The 15,852-nt window shown below is 40.9% G+C and overlaps 1 protein-coding gene across 3 annotated transcripts in view; it reads left to right on the forward strand.

Annotated features, from left to right (window-relative positions):
- Positions 1–15,852, forward strand: part of TMC6 (transmembrane channel like 6) — a 113,137-nt gene that overhangs the window by 39,709 nt on the left and 57,576 nt on the right. The window contains exons 1-4 of one of the 3 annotated variants that reach the window (XM_073684184.1): positions 3,605–3,776; positions 3,932–4,012; positions 5,516–5,616; positions 9,238–9,315. In XM_073684184.1, coding sequence (XP_073540285.1) covers positions 3,975–4,012; positions 5,516–5,616; positions 9,238–9,315 — 217 coding nt within the window. In that variant the 5' untranslated portion in view covers positions 3,605–3,776; positions 3,932–3,974. Of the gene's footprint in view, positions 1–3,600; positions 4,013–5,515; positions 5,617–9,237; positions 9,316–15,852 lie in introns of those variants that run through there. The other 2 variants (XM_073684183.1, XM_073684186.1) reach the window with 2 other exon arrangements.

Here is a 15,852-nt window from a genome sequence, read left to right on the forward strand (position 1 = left end):
ATCCCCAACAGTTTCACCAGCAAAGCACCCCCACACCATCACACCTCCCCCTCCATGCTTCACGGTGGGAACCAGGCATGTAGAGTCCATTCGTTCACCTTTTCTGCACCTTTTCTGCGTTGCGTAAAGACACGGTGGTTGGAACCAAAGATCTCAAATTTGGACTCATCAAACCAAAGCACAGATTTCCACTGGTCTAATGTCCATTCCTTGTGTTATTTAGCCCAAACAAGTCTCTTCTGCTTGTTGCCTGTCCTTAGCTGTGGTTTCCTAGCAGCTATTTTACCATGAAGGCCTGCTGCACAAAGTCTCCTCTTAACAGTTGTTGAAGAGATGTGTCTGCTGCTAGAACTCTGTGTGGCCTTGACCTGGTCTCTAATCTGAGCTGCTGTTAACCTGTGATTTTTGAGGCTGGTGACTCGGATAAACTTATCCTCAGAAGCAGAGGCGACTCTTGGTCTTCCTTTCCTGGGGCGGTCCTCATGTGGGCCAGTTTCTTTGTAGCGCTTGATGGTTTTTGCAACTGCACTTGGGGACACTTTCAAAGTTTGCCCAATTTTTCGCACTGACTGACCTTCATTTCTTAAAGTAATGATGACCACTCATTTTTCTTTACTTAGCTGCTTTTTTCTTGCCATAATACAAATTCTAACAGTCTATTCAGTAGGACTATCAGCTGTGTATCCACCAGACTTCTGATGGTCCCAACCCCATTTATTACACAAGAAATCCCACTTACTAAACCTGACAGGGCACACCAGTGAAGTGAAAACCATTTCCGGTGACTACCTCTTGAAGCTCATCAAGAGAATGCCAAGAGTGTGCAAAGCAGTCATCAAAGTTAAAGCTGGCTACTTTGAAGAACCTAGAATATAAGACATATTTTCAGTTGTTTCACACTTTTTTGTTAAGTATATAATTCCACATGTGTTAATTCATAGTTTTGAGGCCTTCAGTGTGAATGTACAATTTTCATAGTCATGAAAAAACAGAAAAATCTTTAAATGAGAAGGTGTGTCCAAACTTTTGGTCTGTACTGTATATACGGACGGTGCACCTGTATAGGAGCCAGCATGGATTGCCACAAGGATGCGCCCACCCTGATGCACGTTTCATCATCTGCCTTCGTCAGGGGATGCCCACCATTACATATTTACAGGCTAATAATTGAATATACTTTGTCACCTCTATTTTATTACAATCTAACACCCTGACATTGTACTGGTGCACTCTTGCATCTTTTTACTAACCTTCTTTGATTTTCTGTACTACATTGATTACTGTGTCACTTACATGTCTGTGGTTTGGCATTTGTCCTGATATTTTCCAGCTATTTATTTACATGTTTAATTGGATTATCTATTTATTTAAGATTACTCACTTTCATATTTTTAGATCTATTTTGCCACCTGGATTGTGCGCTCGCTTTTCTTTTGGTTGTTTTTCCTACCCTTGTACAAATTATTATTATTATTATCCTTGTACCTTGTACTAAATTATTGATCAAATAAAATATTTAGTATTTTGCACCGTTATTATTGACCTCTTATACCAACATACGTAAGGTAAACTCAAATCAAAATAGTGATAACTAAGTACCTTATATTACCATTAATATTTATTTACTACAAGGTATTTGCTCATTTTGTTATTATCTTAGGTTCTGTCTATTAAATGGCCACAGTGTGAATGTGCACCTATACATTGCACTGGTACTACTACTACTAGTATATAGGGCACAAAAGGGGCACTGATTGTAGCATTATATGGTTTGTGTAGAGGTGGGGGAATGTGAGAAATGTCCTGGAAAAGCAGTAAGGCTACGGCCCCACTATCAGTATTTGGTCAGTATTCAGTCAGTATTTTTTCTCAGGAGTGGGAGTCAAAACCAGGAGTGGGTGATAAATGCAGAATTGGTGCAATTGTTTCTGTTATACCATTTCTCTGATTGTTCCTCACCTGGTTTTGGCTCCCACTCCTGAGAAAAAATACTGACCGAATACTGACCAAATACTGATAGTGGGGCCGTGGCCCTAGACACTAAGTGGCAAGATCACGTGGTGTGAAGGTTCCAGTGTTCATTACCCCACTGCAGTCCTTCGTTGGGAGCCACAATGAGTTGCCATGGCAGCCGTGAGCTTATTGTAATACCCCCGCCACCTTAGCTTTGTACTCCCTTGAAGACAAGACGCAGGCTGGGTTTCAAGCTGTGTGCCCACGATGCGTTTTTTAAGCGTTTCCGCAGCGGTAAAAATGCTGCAGAAACGCTTAAAAAACGCATGGTAGAAGGCCTGCCATGTTCCCCAATGATAATCCGCATGTGCTTTGCACATGCTGTGGAAATTTCCGCTGCGGATTATCATTGTGAAAAAAAACGCAGCACTACCAATTATTTTGCGGAAGTGCTGCATTTTCGCCGCCATTGACTTGCATTGAATCGCTTGGATTCCGAATCACTGTATATGTAGATGCGCAATCCACGCGTTCCAATGTGCGGATGGTACGCAGGTGTGGAGGACAGGAGACTCTCATCCAGACCCAGGTACCATAGAAACTGTGAAAAAAAAGAATAAAATAAAAAATAAATATAAACTTACCTTCTGGCGGTGTGCTCCTCCTCTCATGCCGGCAGATCGCGATGGACTGAAGGACCTGCGCTGACGTCATAGTCATGTGACGGGTCACGCGACGCTGACGTCGGCAGGTCCTTCAATGTACCACGATCTGCCGGCAGTCGGGACGGTGAAGGAAGACTGCGGGGGCCATCGGAAGGTATGTATAGATTTATTTTTTATTTTTTGACATTCTCTCGGGTCACACTATATAAATCCATGCCGTTTGCATGGATTTATATAGTGTGACCAAGTTGTCAAGCACTTTCCAAGTGATGCTAAAATCGCTTGTCAACCCGCATGCAGAAATGCATGTGAAGAACGCTTCACATCCGCATGTCCCTGGCAGGAAAAACGCATGTACAATCCGCATGTACAACCCGCATGTACAACCCGCATGTACAATCCTCATGTACAACCCGCATGTACAATCCGCATGTACAATCCGCATGTACAACCCGCATGTACAACCCGCATGTACAATCCGCATGTACAACCCGCATGTACAACCCGCATGTACAATCCTCATGTACAACCCGCATGTACAATCCGCATGTACAACCCGCATGTACAATCCTCATGTACAATCCGCATGTACAATCCGCATGTACAATCTGCATGCGTTTTTTTCTGCCAGGGAGATGCAGAAACGCTCAAAAAAAATCCAGAGCATTTCTGCATCGTGGGCACATAGCCTCATAGAAACTTTTTTACCCATTTTTCAGTACAGTAGATGGTAAAATGAGTGATGTCATTCAAAACTGCAACTTGTCCTGCAAAAAAGCAAGCCTCATATGACTGTCAGCAGAAGACAAGGTGGAAAAAAACAAAAGCACACACAAAACAAAGTGGCCATGTCATGAATTGGTTAAAAAGCCCATCCACTGCACTATAATGGGCTCCTGTGTTCTCAGCCCTTGACAGCCCTCATTCAGTCATGTGAGCCCTCCTGTGTGCACCATGTGTCACTAGCAGCACCTGCTGTATACACCAGTCATGGAGCAGTCAGTGAACCCTGCTCTGCTCGGCTGCACCCTGTATACGTCCCGGCAGGTCGGGGGAGGGGCGGGGTTTTAGTAGTAACATGTCGCCCTGGGGATCTCCCCCCTACTTGGGATGGTAGGGCTTGGAATCAATGCCTGGAGGGGTGGATCAAACTAAATAGTAAGCAGGCTGGGTGTGCAGCTGGTTGTATTGTATTCGGTAGCACAGTACTGGAGAGCAGGGGAGCAGCTGCTGCCATGTGCCATTGTCTCCACAACTTTTCCTGTGTCCTGACTTGCTCAGCCATGTTGTGTGCCTCCTCCTCCTCCTCATAGGTGCCTACAGCTCTCCTGGGGATTCCTGTGACTGGGGCTCATTATGTCTGTCACCTTTCTGGACATTCCTGAGGACTACAGGTGAGTGACAGCCGGGGTGGGTCCGCAGAGTGACAGTGACTACCTGTCAGCGTAGATTTTTCTACAATTTATGGCAGCATTGCGCCACTATGGTCTGCATGTATCATTACTGAGCGCTGCCTCTTTAAAAAATAAAAAGTGTTTACATTTTTATTTTGGTGGTTTTTTTTGTACCTTCCATCTGCATCACGCAGAAGGGTTTATTCACATTTTTCGGTTCTTGCACGACAAAAAACCCACCATCTAATTAGACCGTAAGAGCTGAAGGGGATAGTTTGATGAATTACTATAGATTATGGAAAGAATAGTGTAACCTATGGCGCCAGTCCCACAGCTCGGATAGATTTAGTACTCTGATGTGTATGTAGCGTTGGAGCATCTTACTCCACTGCTCGGCTGTTTTATAGGGTTATTCCCATAACTTGCTTCTGTGTCCCGGCCACCAGAGATGGAGTTACGAAAACGGCCGCGCTCAGCTGAGTTAAGGTGTTTGCTTTTCTCCCATTGAAATGAATGGGAGTTATGGAAACAGCACTGCAATGTGACCTCCGCTGTGTCCGTAACTCCCATTCATTTTTTGTTACATAGACGGCGTAGCGTAACTGTGCCCAGCTGTGTCAGTAACCCCATATCTGCTGCCCGGAATCTAGATTCCATCTCGGCCATGAAATGTAGAAATGCTAATTAAAACATCTGAAATTAATTGCAGTGAGTTCTATAAATTGCTAATATAGTTGTAGTAGACATGGTAACCCATGCCTCCCAAAAACACTATGTCCCAGTGAATCCTCTTCTTATCCTGTGCTTGAAATAACCAGTGGTGACTGTCGACACATGAAGGGGGCTGGCTGACTGCTTATTCAATAGTTAAAGGGGTTGTCCACTGCTATTTAAAATATGCCAAAGCGTTTTTATGATGAAAAGCAGCTTCTTTATAATTACCTTTCTCTGCCTTTTCTGCCTGCTAGCGCCGCTCACAGGCTGAAAAGGCAGAGGGAGGTAATTATAAAGAAGTTGCTTTTCATCATGAAAACGCTTTGACATATTTTAAATAGTAGTGTACAGCCCCTTTAAGCAATCCCCTTGCATTGTGGCTCTGTATGGACAGGTAAGTGAGGCGGTTTAGCTATTGGAGAATGCTGTCAGCCAGCCCCCTTTACACATTACTCTAGCTCGGTGCCATGAAGCACACAAGTCATTTGAAACTACTGCCATAAGGAGAATAGATTCTTAGAGCTGACCAGAATTGCTTAAAAATAGTAAAGAGTATTGTCCTATTTTTTTTTAGCTGTGCATGGAAAAAACCTGGCACACCACAGTCAGCCAGCCCCCTTCACACATTGCTCTGGTTTGGAGTCATTTAAAACGTACACAGAATTTCTTTTTTTGGGTTGCCTGACCTGACCGCTCCAACATTTTCTCTTTTATGCTAGAAAAGGATGTGTTTAGTTATGTGACATATTTATAGTGCGCTGATGCACCATTGATTTGTGTCCCCTGCAGTCCTTGTGATGAGCGGGAAGTTCACGATTCCTTCAACAGTGTTATTGAAGATGTGGAGAATGAAGCCTTCTTTGAACTTCAGCAGCGTTTCCACAATACAGGTATAACTAAAATTGAAAACTTTTCAATAAAAGCAGAGACATGGGGCCTCATTTTTCAAAACTGTCTGCTACATGGGGATCAGCGATGGTCATTAATGTTTCTCCAAATCTAAGTCAAAAGTGTCAACCGCTGCACTTCTGTTGTCCCCTTTGCAAGAAAAAAACACCCCCCACACAAAGTCTCTTAATGCACAGAACCTCTTTTTCAGGCAGATTCTGCCCATACTATAGGCGTCTCCAGCCTCTCACTATTGTATAGATACAATTAAAAAAAAAAATCTTAGCAAAAATGACCAGGAAGTTGGTTCAGAAAAACCTCTGCTGGCGTTTTTTCCCTGAGGCATCTTCTGCTTCAAAAACTCAGCCGTATCTAAGAGATGGCATGTTCACATACACTTTGGCGAATTTAGAGGGGCGAATAATAGGGGAATGAGCATTCTTATATTTGGCCATTTGCACTTAGGGGTGTACTCACTTTTGTTGCCAGTGGTTTGGACATTAATGGCTGGGTGAGTTATTTAGAGTTCACACCATATTTACACTGTTACACAAGCTGTACACTGACTACTTTACATTGTATTAGTGTCATATCTTCAATGTTGTCCTATGAAAAGATATAATAAAATATTTACAAAGATGTGAGGGGTGTACTCACTTTTGTGATATACTGTGTTCTTACAACTCTACATTACATGTTCCTCTATTATTCCTCCTGTAAATATATGAATAAATTTACAACTAGGCGTTACCATTGTCAGTGCTCTCTCAGTCTTTCACTCCAGAGGAAGCCACTAATGATGGCTTAAAGGGAACCTGTCACCAGAATAGCGTTATTAACCTGCCCGGTGCCTGCACTTAGCCGAATGTTGCAGGGAGAAAATGAACTTTATTTCCCATGTAGCGTTCTGGTTTCAGTCATTCGGGCAGTGCAGGTTTAGTTACTGCTCTGAGAATACAGACCGACGACTGTAAACGTGCCCCCCTGGTCCTGACTGACAGCTGGCCCCAATGCAGAGCCAGTGTCAGTCAGTGCTGGGGGCACAGTTACAGTTGCCGGGTGACTGAACCAGCGCAGCCCCCTTGACTGAAACCAGAACGCTGTTGGGTGGATTAAAGTTCATTTTCTCCCTGCAGCATTCAGCTAAGGGCAGGTTAGTAACTATTAACCTGATATCTGCAGATTAACAGCGTTTTTTTTTCTGGTGACTGGTTCCCTTTAATGTATGGGGTGAAGTATCCTTCCTCTCCACACCTGGAGACCCTTTTGGTCTGTTTTAAATATATTGGTTTATTGTTTCAATTCACTTGCTGTTATTACTTTGCCTTGGGTATACTTGCATACTCTTTCTTGCCATCTTATTAGGTTTACATATTTAGTGTGGTCCCAAGCCTCTTAAAATATCATGTGTGTCTGGGTTAGGACACTTATGGGGGTGCAGCCCCTTGAGTATCATTGTAACTAATGTGCAGTTTTTATTTGTAGGTCCTGTACTTGCTGTTTTGAATGAAGCTTGTTTCTTTTGCATTTATCTGGTAGTTTGTGTAGTATATTTTTTCCTTTGCCCTTATCACCCACCTCTTTTCCTTGTCTGTCTTTGTATCAGTCTGTATAGGGATGCACCCTATTGTGTATGTATACTCTAGTAGAATAAACAGAACAGTCAGAAGAAAGAACTCCTATGGTAGACTGGCCTCTGACTATCTCATACCCTGAGAGATCACTGCCAGTCCACAAAAACTAATAATGTGAAATGGATTTCCATTATCATAAAATATGTATTGCTCCATGGACTAATGTTTCTGCAAGGAGACGTAAATGCTTTTCTCACATGGTACACACTATACTCTCTGCCTAAGACCTCATTCTGATGTCTGTTTTTTTATGTATGTATGCCATCAGTGTTTTTCACGGAGAGAACACATACCTCTGATAATGGAGCTGTCCACAAAAAAAAATTACCAAGACATGTATGACTTCAAGTCACAGAACAAAATGACAAAATACAGTCCATGGTTCCATGAAATCACTGACCCTACACATTGCCATTTGTGCGCTGCCCATTTTCAATGTCGCAATAGAAAGGAGAAGCTTTGCAATTTTTCTTTTATTTGAATATGAGAAAATAACTGAAGAAACGTTGGTGGTACAAACTGACCAAACACTGATGGAAATCGGTAAATGGTGTTAGGTAGAAAAAATCAATCACATCTCAGCGAGGCCTAGAAGTATGCTTTGTATAGTAAAATGAGTGTGTCCTAAGCAGTGCTTGAGGTGCATAACTCCTAAAAGTAAGTCTAACTTTGGCTATGTTCACATGTTGTGGAAAATTTCTGCTGCTTATTTGGTTACAAATCCGCAATGTGTGAAGTTCATACATGCTACTCATGCCTGCTTGGTTGCATTATCACAACTGCACTGGGATCTGCACTGATCCGCAAACTGGGAACTTTTGTCCCTGTTAGAGTGGAGTGGCATTGCAACTTGTCCTCAATTCATTCCGTATGGTTCTGCAGTTGCCTTTTTTCTGGCACAGTCACATAGAGAACGAATTGAGTAGGTTTCCAACTTGCAATTCCATTTTGTAATTGGTATAAAAGTACCTTGACCTGCCAGTCCATGCGGTTCCCAGTGGTGGGACACCCTCCGGTCACCAAGTTACTGCTATCCTGTGAATAGGTGAGGTGATAACTTGTTTTAACCAGACAACCCCTTTGATACATCTTTCAGAGGACTTTGACTTTAATCATGTGTCTTCTTATTGGTGTACATTCACACAACCGTATTTTTGGTCTCTGCTGTCCGTGTAAAAAAAACCTGATATGACATGAACAACACTAAAGACCAATGTTGTTCAGATGACCGTTAACTTTTACATGGACCGAATGTCCAGGTGAAAAAAAAAAACGCAGTATACAGTATTCTCTTCCGTTTTTTTCAATTAAACATGCCCATTTAAGTCTATGGGTATGTTTACAAAAAAGACGGATCCCATATGGATCAACCGTATAGCATCTGATTTATTTTACAGACGTTATTAACATTGGAAATTGTTTTTGATCTATCTTTAAAATTTTATTTACTTCTGATGTATAAAAAATGTGAATTTATCCTGAATGTAAGATATCCAAGTAGGGTTTTATGTAGTAGATTTACTCTATTTCTTACTGAGATAAAAAAAAAATTATAACACATATAAGGGTGCTTTCACATTGCGTTTTGTCACACGTTCGTTGGTCCCGCCGAGGCTTATGTCCAAACCCCCTCCTGCATATATGCCTACAGGAGGCGGACACTCAGACGTAGTAGACTGCGTCTGGGTATCTGCCTACAGTAGGCTTGTACGTCCGAAAATGTTGTATGTCAGAGCGCACATTGACTTTGTTGGCACCATTATAGTCTATGGCCCTGCCAACGAATATGCCCAAATTCCATTTTCCGCGGGGGATTCAGGCGTAAGCCCTGACAGGACCAGCGAACATGTGACAAATTACAATGTGAAAGCACACTGACATTCAACGGTTAGTTATGGCCGCTCAGCAAATTGCTTCAGACCTTAATGAAAACCTACCCTAGGTGCTATATTAACTTCTAGTTGCGTTACATTCAGTTTTTTCTTCTAGGGGCCTGTCCTGATTCATTGGGTGACCACTACTCCGCCACCATGAGAATCCTTGCTAATATGCCAAGTCGTACAATTGGTAAGTTTGGCAATTTTAGAATGTTAAAGGGTGTTGCACCTTTTATAAAATAACACCTCAGGTATAAGGTCTACTTAAACAAGTAATGCTCAGACTCGCACATTGAAGTTTATATTAATGATAAATTTGGGAAGATAGGTTTTTAGTTTGTTTATATTAGAAATAATTATGGACTTTACAAAAATTCTAGAAAACATTTTTCTCTAAATTTCTGTTATTAAACTAGTTGCCACATAAATTTCTTAATAAATAACATTTACCATATGCCTACAGTACAGTGATCATTTTGATCAGAGACTTTGGCTCAGGCGCTTAGCTCAGGAATTGGTTAGAGGGGTGACTTATGCTGTTGATGTGATATCACCGCTGAGGCCAAAACACCAAGACCAGAACAGTACTGGGGAGCTGGTGCTGGACCCAGAGAAGCTGTGTACCTGCTGAGTTTATTTTAGTTATTTTATAGAGTTTTGGGCCCACTTTCCTGACAGTGGACAAGCCCTTTAAGAAGTGAATACATGTTTGGATCCTCACTGCCCTAGGAGCTCATCTTAGTTTCTAACACAGTGGAGAAGAATCGGCACTTCAAACTTCTTATTGTAATAAGGTGGTTCTCCATTCTTTGATCTGGTCATATCCAGAGTTTCTAAAGGTTTTTGTGGGTGCAGAAATCCCCGTTTAGTTGTTAAGTGCTGTTTAGGCACTCTACTGCAGGGCTCTGAAGCGAAGGACCACCATTTATATTTCCCTTTTGGAAACAGGAGTCCATGTGTACGCCTATTTTTGTTTTGCTGTGGGTAGGGTGGAGTTTATGAAAGATGTAACTTCCTGGCACTCGCTGTCTCTTCCTCTTCCTCTCACCAGAAGAAATGGCTAAAACATGTTTACAGACTCGGGGCGAAAAATACAGGATTGATCACCTCACAGAAATTGACAAATTCAGTTCACACACCATGTATTGGTGTAGTGTGGTCTGTCTCACATAGAGGATAGTTTTTATATGCTCCTCCTCCACTTATATGTCTGCCTCACTCCCTGTTCCTGTATTTGCATCACAGACATGGCTGACACCTCATACTGTATTGGTATTATACTCCACATGTGACGTCTGCAGCTTCTGGAAGTCCTTGCATGATGTGGACTGTTGGGAGTGTGTGACAGGAGACGCAGGACAAGGAAATGTTACTCAGCTCAATGTGGTGGAGCAGGGTGGATACATGTATTACAGACACTGCTGGGAGAGGAATAACCTGGGGGCAGGTGAATGTCACATAGATGAAGAGTCAGTATGGTGAATACACTGCTTTCATTATTCCCTATTTCTAGCCTGCTCTGTGCAGATTATTAGTCCCTCTAGTTTATAGAAGCAGTCCGCTCACCAACGGTTAGGTCCAGAAATATTTGGACAGTGGCCAAATCGCATTTGGGCTCTGCATGACACAATTTTTTTTTATTTAGAATGAAACAACTGAGATTCAATTGAAGTGTAGACTTTCAGGTTTAATTAAAAGGGTTGAACAAAAATATCCTATGAAACGTTTAGGAACTGCAACCATTTTTCTACAAAGTCTCCTCATTTCAGGGGCTCAAAACTAATTGGACAAATTAACTTTACCATAAATAAAATGTTCATTTTTAATACTTTGTAGAGAATCCTTTGCAGGCAATGACTGCCTGAAGTCTGGAAGCCGTGAACGTCATCAAACACTGGGTTTCCTCCTTTTGTGATGCTTTGTCAGGCCTTTACTGCAGCTGACTTCAGTTGTTTCTTTTTGTAGGTCTTTCTGCCCTATGTTTTGCTTTAAACTTGTAAAATGAATGCTCAATAGAGTTGAAATCTGGTGATTGACTCGTCCATTGCAGAATATCCCACTACTTTGCCTTAAAATTCCGGGGTGCTTTCACAGTATGTTTTTGGATCATTGTACATCTATACTGTGAAGCGCCGACCAAGCTTGCTGCTTTTTGGTTGAATCTGAGCAGAAAGTATAGCCCTATAAACTTAAGAATTCATCCAGCTGCTTCTGTCTTCCGTCACATCATCAATAAACACTAGTGCCATCACACTGCCTCCACCATGTTTTCCAGAACTGGGCTGGCTTTTTTAGATGTTTTTGGCAAAGTCTAATATGGCGTTTCTATTTTTAAGGCTGATTAATGGTTTCCACCTTGCGGTAAATCTGTATTTGCTGTAACGAACTCCACTCTTTATGGTTGACTTAGATATGGAAACACTTACATCTTGGAGAGTGTTCTTTACTTGGGTGGATCTTGTGAAGGCACCATCATGCACTGCTGTTGTCTTCTGTGGATGTCCAGACCTTTTTGAGTTCCCAAGCTCACGCGTTTTTTTTCTTCCCGGAATGCACCAAACTGTTGATTTGGCCACTCCTAACATTTCTGCTATCTCTGATGGAGTTCATCTTTTTTTTTTTTTTCAGCCTAATGATGGTCTGTTTCTCTTCCATTGAGAGCTCATTTGACCGCATGTTGTAGATTCACAGGAACAGGTTTCAAATGCATATGCCACACCTGGAATCGGCTCCAGACCTTTAACCTGCTTAACTGATGATTGATTAATGAGGGAATAGCCCATGCAGCCCATTAAAGAACTTTTTGCCATAACTATCCAATTACTTTAGGTCCTTTTTAAAAAGAGCTACATATTAAAGAGCTGTGATTCCTAAACCCTTACCCCAATTAGAAAGTTAATACCCTCAAATAAAAGCTGCACTTTAAGCCTGTATTGATTATATAACTGTATCTTGAATGTTTTGGTAAACATCTAAAATGCCAAAACTTGTGTAGCTGTCCAAATATTTTTGGACCTAACTATATATATTCGCTCAGTCGTGTATTCTGTGCACTGGGGGAACATATCTCCGTTTTATTGCTGAGAGTTGTCTAATAGCTGAAGTACTTGCTCCACCTGACTTATAAGTAGATATTTTTTTACAGTGTTGAATGGGGAGAAGGGGAAAGAGTCAGCTCATCGAATCTGGCTGCACTTGGAGCAACAGTGTGGAACCACTGCTCAGATCTATATCCTTCCATACCTCATGGCACATACAATATTTTCTCATTTTGGCACTTTCATTTCTTCTCACCCATAATTATTTTTTTTATAAAGAATTATTTCTACAAAAACTGGACGTGGACATGGTGAGTAAATTTTCACCCTCACTAGCCAAGATTATAGTGGCATTTTGGGAACAAAAATACTTGTTCAGAGATTCCATTCCATGACCATATACAATAGTATGGTTGTTATATCGACGAGCTTCTATTTATATGGAAAGGTACACATGATGAAGTCGAAGATTTCATCCTTCACATGAATGCCAATGCTTTTAATTAAAAATATACCTATTTTTATATGAAAATCAAATTAACTATCTGGATATCACTTTAATTGGAAACTCTTATGATGAAATAATTACAATCTCTACAGATAATGATTCCATACTAAGAGCGCAACCTTGTCATCCCACACATATCATAAAAAAGATTCCAGTAGGGGAGTTGATACGAACAAAATTAAACAGTAATCTAGATTTTCACTTTTCTGTTGAATCTAAAAAAGTTTTGTCACGATTGAAATATAGGGGATATCCAGATTTCTTCGATATCACTTGCGTTTATTTGTGAAAAAAATGGAAATTTGGCGAAAATGTTGAAAATTTTGCAATTTTCAAAATTTTAATTTTTATGCCCTTAAATCAGAGAGATATGTTACACAAAATAGTTAATAAATAACATTTCCCACATGTCTACTTTATATCAGCACAATTTTGGAACCAAAATTTTTTTTTTTAGGGAGCTATAAGGGTTAAAAGATGACCAGCGATTTCTCATTTTTCCAACAAAATTTACAAAACCATTTTTTTAGGGACCACATCACATTTGAAGTCACTTTGAGGGGTCTTTATGACAGAAAATACCCAAAAGTGACACCATTCTAAAAACTGCACCCCTCAAGGTGCTCAAAACCACAGTCAAGAACTTTATTAACCCTTCAGGTGCTTCACAGGAATTTTTTAAATGTGGAAGAAAAAAATTAACATTTAACTTTTTTTCACAAAAATGTTACTTTAGACCCAATTTTTTTTATTTTCGCTGGGGTAACAGGAAAAAATGGACCCGAAACTTTGTTGTGCAATTTCCCCTGAGCACGCTGATACCCCATATGTGGGGAAAAAACACTGTTAGGGCGCATGGAAGAGCTCGGAAGAGAAGGCGCGCCATTTGACTTTTTGAATGTAAAATTTGCTTGAATAATTAGTGGACACCATGTTGCGTTTGGAGAGCCCCTGATGTGCCTAAACAGTGGAAACCCCCCACAAGTGACACCATTTTGGAAACTAGACCCCTCGGGGAACTTATCTAGATGTGTGGTGAGCACCTTGAACCCCCTGGTGTTTCACAGTAATTTAGAACATTGAGCCGTAAAAATAAAATTTTCACATTTTTGCAACAAAAATGTTTTTCAGACCCCAATTTTGCATTTTCATAAGGGTAACAGGAGAAATTGCACCATGCAGTTTGTTGTGCAATTTCTCCTGAGTAAGCAAATACCCCATATGTGGGGGAAAACCACTGTTTGGGCACACGGCAGGGTTCGGAAGGGAAGGAGCGCCATTTGACTTTTTGAATGTAAAATTTACTTGAATACTTAGTGAATGTGCCCCTGATGTGCCTAAACAGTGGAAAAACCCCACAAGTGACACCATTTTGGAAGCTAGACCCCTCAGGGAACTTATCTAGATGTGTGGTGAGCACCCTGAACCCCCAAGTCCTTTACAGAAGTTTATAACATGGAGCCGTGAAAGTAAAAAAATCAAACTTTTTCCATAAAAATAATGTTTTAGCCCCAATGTTTTTATTTTCACAAAGGTAGGAGGAGAAAATGGATCCTAAAATCTGTTGTGCAATTTGTCTTGAATACGCCAATATCCCATATGTGGGGAAAATACAGTGTTTGGGCGCACGGCAGAGTTCAGAAGGGAAGGAGCATTGTGTGACTTTTTGAACGCAAAATTGGCTGGAATTGAGAGCGGACGCCATGTCGCGTTTGGAGAACCCCTGATGTGCCTAAACAGTGGAAACCCGCCCACAAGTGACCCCATTTTGGAAACTACTCCCCTCAAGGATTTTATCAAGGGGTATAGTGAACATTTTGAATCCAGAGGTACGACACAGAATTTGATAACATTAGGTCATCATATTGAATAAGTTGTCATTAGTCTTGAGCGCAAGTGCTCGCTACTTGAGTTTGCATCGGGTAGTCGGGTATGCACCATGTATCGCGTGTGCTTGAGTCACATGCTCGAGTCCCCGCTTGCATGTTTCATGGTTATTATACACCCAAAAAAAACATGCGGGGATCGCTCGTGCATGGCCCAACCCTAACCCTAACACAACCCTAACCCTAGCGCAACCCTAACCCTAAAGTTTATTTTTTACGCCGTTCCTCGTGCAGTATAAGTGATTAGACGACTTTATTCTTCGGGTCGGTGCAATTACAGCGATACCAGAATCATATCGGGTTTTTATGATTGACAGCTGTCACACACTAAAAGACGCATTTTTTTGCAAAATCTAGTTTTTGCATCGCCATATTTTGAGAGCTATAATTTTTCCTTATTTTGGCCGACTGAGTCACATGACAGCTTGTTTTTTGTGGGATGACTTGACGTTTTTATTGGTGCCATTTTCAGGCACTTGATGTTTTTTGATCGCTTTCTTTTCCGATTTTTGGGAGGCAGAATAAACAAAAAACAATTTTTTTTATGTTTTTTTTTTATGCTTTTCCGCGTGTGGTAAAATTGATAGGGCAGCGTTCTTCGGATCAGTACGTTTACAGCGGTACCACATTTATATAGTTTTTCTATGTTTTGGCGCTTTTACACAATAAAAACTATTTTATAGAAAAAAATATTTTTTTGCATCGCTTTATTCTGAGAGCTATAACTTTTTTATTTTTCGGCTTGTTTTTTGCGGGACAAGATGACGTTTTCAGCGGTACCATTTTTATTTATATTCGTCTTTTTAATTGCGTGTTATTTCATTTTTTGTTTGGCGGCATGATGATAAAGCATTGTATTTTTGCTTCGTTTTTTATTTTATTTTTTTACCGTGTTCACTAAAGGGGTTAACTAGTGGGACAGTTTTATAGGTCAGGTCGTTCCGGACGCGGTGATACCAAAAATGTGTACTTTTATTGTTTTGTTTTTCATAATAATATTTATTGATGGGTACATTATATTTTTATTTTTGGTGGATTTTTTAAATTTTTTTTTTTCTTCATTTTTTAACACTTTTTGGACTTTTATTTTGTGTCCCACTCCGGGACTTTCACTTTTTTTATTCTGATCGCCTGTATAGCACAGGAATGCAGCACCATTCCTGTGCTATACAGGCTGTCAGTGCTGCACAGTGAGAAGATAGTTTGGTCATGCACTGCGCATGACCAAAGAATCTTCCTGCTGTCTGGTGACCCGGATGTTGTCATGACGACATCAGGTCATCATGGCAACATCA

The sequence above is a fragment of the Phyllobates terribilis genome, unplaced genomic scaffold (genome assembly GCF_046119375.1).
Source record: "Phyllobates terribilis strain yellow unplaced genomic scaffold, ASM4611937v1 Scaffold_5__5_contigs__length_657084704, whole genome shotgun sequence".
NCBI lineage: Eukaryota > Metazoa > Chordata > Amphibia > Anura > Dendrobatidae > Phyllobates > Phyllobates terribilis.